The 4,422-nt window shown below is 48.0% G+C and overlaps 2 protein-coding genes across 2 annotated transcripts; both read left to right on the plus strand.

The window, feature by feature from the left end:
* The first annotated feature begins 581 nt into the window (after positions 1–581).
* Positions 582–3,398, plus strand: LOC149444296 (uncharacterized). Its single transcript, XM_089654713.1, has 5 exons — positions 582–996; positions 1,691–2,011; positions 2,150–2,605; positions 3,239–3,298; positions 3,379–3,398. The coding sequence occupies exons 1-5, from the start codon at positions 582–584 to the stop codon at positions 3,396–3,398; spliced, it is 1,272 nt and encodes a 423-aa protein (XP_089510839.1).
* Positions 3,399–3,417: 19 nt separating this feature from the next.
* LOC149444297 (uncharacterized) lies at positions 3,418–4,266 on the plus strand (the record flags this gene model as incomplete). Its single annotated transcript, XM_089654714.1, has 1 exon — positions 3,418–4,266. A coding segment is annotated over exon 1 (792 nt), but the record flags the coding sequence as incomplete, so codon positions are not given.
* Positions 4,267–4,422: the final 156 nt, after the last annotated feature.

Below are 4,422 nucleotides of genomic sequence, written 5' to 3' on the forward strand. Positions count from 1 at the left end.
TGGCAGCGAAAGGGTTAATTCACAAACCTGACACACAGAGATAAGATGCCTTTTTATTCCCAGCAAAGTGTCGGTTACATTTGGCCAACTGACAAATCACCGGATCTATTTTTAGCGGAGGTCAGGGAGATGTGACAATTGAAGAAATGCAGCTAAAACCCAGTCCTGCCCCCCATCTCCAGTCCCCCCCCACACACCACACACCTCTATGTACTGAAATGGAGGAAATCGTTCCCTAGCAGTCATACATTGGTAGAAACAACATGGGGGGGTCAACCCTTTGTTGACGTCATTTGCAATGCAGTGCTGCAGGGAAGAATTCAAATGACAAAACAAATCGCAGCAGTGCGGTCGAGCAGCATCACCGTGACATCACAGTGGCAGAGATTTGAATTTCCTGGGTGTCATTTGAGCCTGACTCACACAGAGAACACACGTGTCTGATTTGCTCGGTGAATTCTCTCGTCTGAATTTGTGATCTGCTCAGCGAATACTCAGATTTCATCCTGATTTATAAGGAAAATACTCGTATTTTCCTTTTTTGTCACATTTTTCCATTTTTGATGACAAAAATCTCCACAATGACCCTTCTAAGAGTCTTCATTGCTTTCTGCTTTCTGCAGCTGGCATTTGGTGTGGAATTTGCTCATGCCCGGCAATTGGACAACCGCCTGGAGGCTACAGCCGGATCTAAACTGGTGATCCCATGTGTGTTCACCACAGAGGATCTCTCTGGAGCCAGCAATGTTGGGATCGAGTGGGGAATGACTCCGGAAGGAGGCGGTCCCTACAGACCCATCCTGCGCCATACTGACATCAACCCGCAGAAGTTCCAAGGGAAAAGGTTCCATCTGCATCTGACCCGCTCAGTTGAAGAGGACTGCTCCTTGGTCATCAGCCCGGTCCTGCACAGAGACAGCGGAACCTACGAGGTCCGCCTCACCGTGGACAACGTCCACCATCATCCATTCAGGAAGATCATTGTTCAAGTAAATGGTAAGTGTTACAGGTTCTGGTTTATTATTCATTATATGGGGGTCTTCTCCCGCTGTGGGGGGTCTACTGAAGACAAGGACAAGGCGCTTGACAATGTAAACAAACTCATATCTGCTATGGCGACTGCGTTTGTTTACGTTCTATTAATAAAGCAAGGGGCGGGCATAAAGGTATAAATAGAATAGTTCATCTTAGAGCCCAACTCCGGGAAAAGTAAGAGACCTCCTCGCTGCTTCCCACTGAGAGGGTTCACTGCTTGTTTGTGTCTAGGGGACGACAAAATTAGTTGTACATACCTGATCCTCCGCTCCCCTATGTTCCTATGGTAGATGATTCCACCGCACAGGAAGTGAGGGGAAATCTATCCAATGGGGACACAGAGAGCAATGTTTTTCAACAACAGATTGATCCCATGTGAGGTTTTCATTGCTGTGCCCCCATTGGGGAGGTTTCTCACCACTTCCTGTTCTTGTGGTCCTGGACCCCAGTACAAGAAATAAGAGGAAATGTGCGCCTCTAACCCCACCCGGCTTCATCCAGAAATGGAAGACACCTGATTTGTTTTTGATTCGTAACCAACTGGACCAGAGACATGTGGAGTAGATCTATAGACATGAATGCACACAGCTTTGCTCAGCTCTAGTGTTCATTATTCGGACATTTAAACTAATTTCCTTTGTTTTTCTTTCATCAGATCCCACTTCGGAGGCGGCTGACACCGAGACCGTCAAGAAGCACCATGGAGACCTACCGACACCAAGCAAGACCCCTTCAGTCACTGACACTGATGAGGGCATTGGGATGTCTCCACCAACAACACAGACCAATTACTATGGATCAGGAATCTTATATGCAGGTAGCGAGACCCCTTCAGTCACTGACACCAAGGACTCAGGGATGTCTCCACCAACTACGGGTGAGACTACCGACTATGATTCTGGAATCCTACATACAGATAACGAGCCCCCTTTAGATAATGACACCAATGGCTCTGGGATGTCTCCACCAACAATGGGTGAGACCAGTGACTATGATTCTGGAATCTTATATACAGCTAGCGAGCCCCCTTCAGTCACTGACACCAATGGCTCTGGGATGTCTCCACCAACAATGGGTGAGACCAGTGACTATGATTCTGGAATCTTATATACAGCTAGCGAGCCCAATTCAGTCACTGACACCAATGGCTCTAGGATGTCTCCACCAACAATGGGTGAGACCAGTGACTACGATTCTGGAATCTTCTATACAGCTAGTGAGACCCTTTCAGTCACTGACACCAATGGCTCCGGGATGTCTCCACCAACAATGGATGGAACCACTGACTATGATTCTGGAATCTTATATACAGCTAGCGAACCCTCTTCAGTCACTGACACCAATGGCTCTGGGATGTCTCCACCAATAATGGGTGAGACCAGTGACTATGATTCTGAAATCTTATATACAGCTAGCGAACCCTCTTCAGTCACTGACACCAATGGCTCTGGGATGTCTCCACCAATAATGGGTGAGACCAGTGACTATGATTCTGGAATCTTATATACAGCTAGCGAACCCTCTTCAGTCACTGACACCAATGGCTCTGGGATGTCTCCACCAACAATGGGTGAGACCAGTGACTATGATTCTGAAATTTTATATACAGCTAGCGAGCCCCCTTCAGTCACTGACACCAATGGCTCCGGGATGTCTCCACCAACAATGGATGGAACCAGTGGCTATGATTCTGGAATCTTATATACAGTTAGCGAGCCCCCTTCAGTCACTGACACCAATGGCTCTGGGATGTCTCCACCAACAATGGGTGAGACCAGTGACTATGATTCTGGAATCTTGTATACAGCTAGCGAGCCCCCTTCAGTCACTGACACCAATGGCTCTGGGATGTCTCCACCAACAATGGGTGAGACCAGTGACTATGATTCTGGAATCTTATATACAGCTAGCGAACCCCCTTCAGTCACTGACACTAATGGCTCCGGGATGTCTCCACCAACAATGGATGGAACCAGTGACTATGATTCTGGAATCTTATATACAGCTAGCGAGCCCCCTTCAGTCACTGACACCAATGGCTCTGGGATGTCTCCACCAACAATGGATGAGACCAGTGACTATGATTCTGGAATCTTATATACAGCTAGCGAGCCCCCTTCAGTCACTGACACCAATGGCTCTGGGATGTCTCCACCAACAATGGATGAGACCAGTGACTATGATTCTGGAATCTTATATACAGATAGCGAGCCCCCTTCAGTCATCCACACCGAGGACTCCGGGATGTCTCCACCAACCATGGGTGAGACCACTGACTATGATTCGGGAACCCTATATACAAATAGCGAGCCCCCTTCAGTAACTAACACTGCGGGCCAACAGATGTCTCCAACAATGACTGAGGCCAGTGGCCAAGGTCAAGGAAGCCTACATGAAGACAACGAGCCAACTTCAGTCACTGACACCAAAGGCTTCGGGATGTCTCCGCCAACAACAGGTGGGGCCAGGGACTATGATTCGGGAACCTTGCACATAGATAGTGAGGCCCCTTCAGTCACTGACACAGAGAAGAGTTCTGGGATTTCTACACCAACGATGGCTGAAACCAGCAACTACGATTCAGGAAGCCTAGATATATATAGCACTACCCCATCAGTCACTGACACCGAGGGCTCCATGATGTTTCCACCGACTGAGACCAGTGGCTACAATGCGGGAAGTCTAGATATAGACGGTGCACCCCCTTCAGTTACTGACACTGAGGGCTCCAGGATGTTACCACCAATGCCTGAGACCAATGACTATGACTCAGGAAGCCTAGATAAAGACAGCGTGATCCCTTCTCTCACGGAATCTGAGGGCTCTAGGATGTTACCACCAATGCCTGAGATCAGTGACCATGATTCGGGAAGGCTAGATACAAATAGCACAACCCCTTCAGTCAATGACACCAAGGTCTCCAGGCTATCTCCACCAACAACTGAGACCAGTGACCATGATTCAGGAAGGCTAGATAAAAATAGCACAACCCCTTCAGGCACTGACACCAAGGTCTCCAGGATATCTCCACCAACAACAACTGAGACCAGTGACCATGATTCAGGAAGGCTAGATAAAAATAGCACAACCCCTTCAGTCACTGACACCAAGGTCTACAGGATATCTACAACAACAACAACTAAGACCAGTGACCATGATTCAGGAAGGCTAGATAAAAATAGCACAACCCCTTCAGTCACTGACACCAAGGTCTCCGGGATATCTCCACCAACAACAACTGAGACCAGTGATCATGATTCGGGAAGACTACATAAAAATACTGAAACCTCTTCAGTCACTGACACCAAGGTCTCTGGGATGTCTCAACCAACAATAAATGAGACCAGTGACCATGAATCGGAAATCCAACACATCGACCCTGATGTG

This window comes from Staurois parvus, unplaced genomic scaffold, assembly GCF_062004578.1.
Source record: "Staurois parvus isolate SC_StPar_1 unplaced genomic scaffold, SC_StPar_1.0 ptg000792l, whole genome shotgun sequence".
Lineage (NCBI taxonomy): Eukaryota > Metazoa > Chordata > Amphibia > Anura > Ranidae > Staurois > Staurois parvus.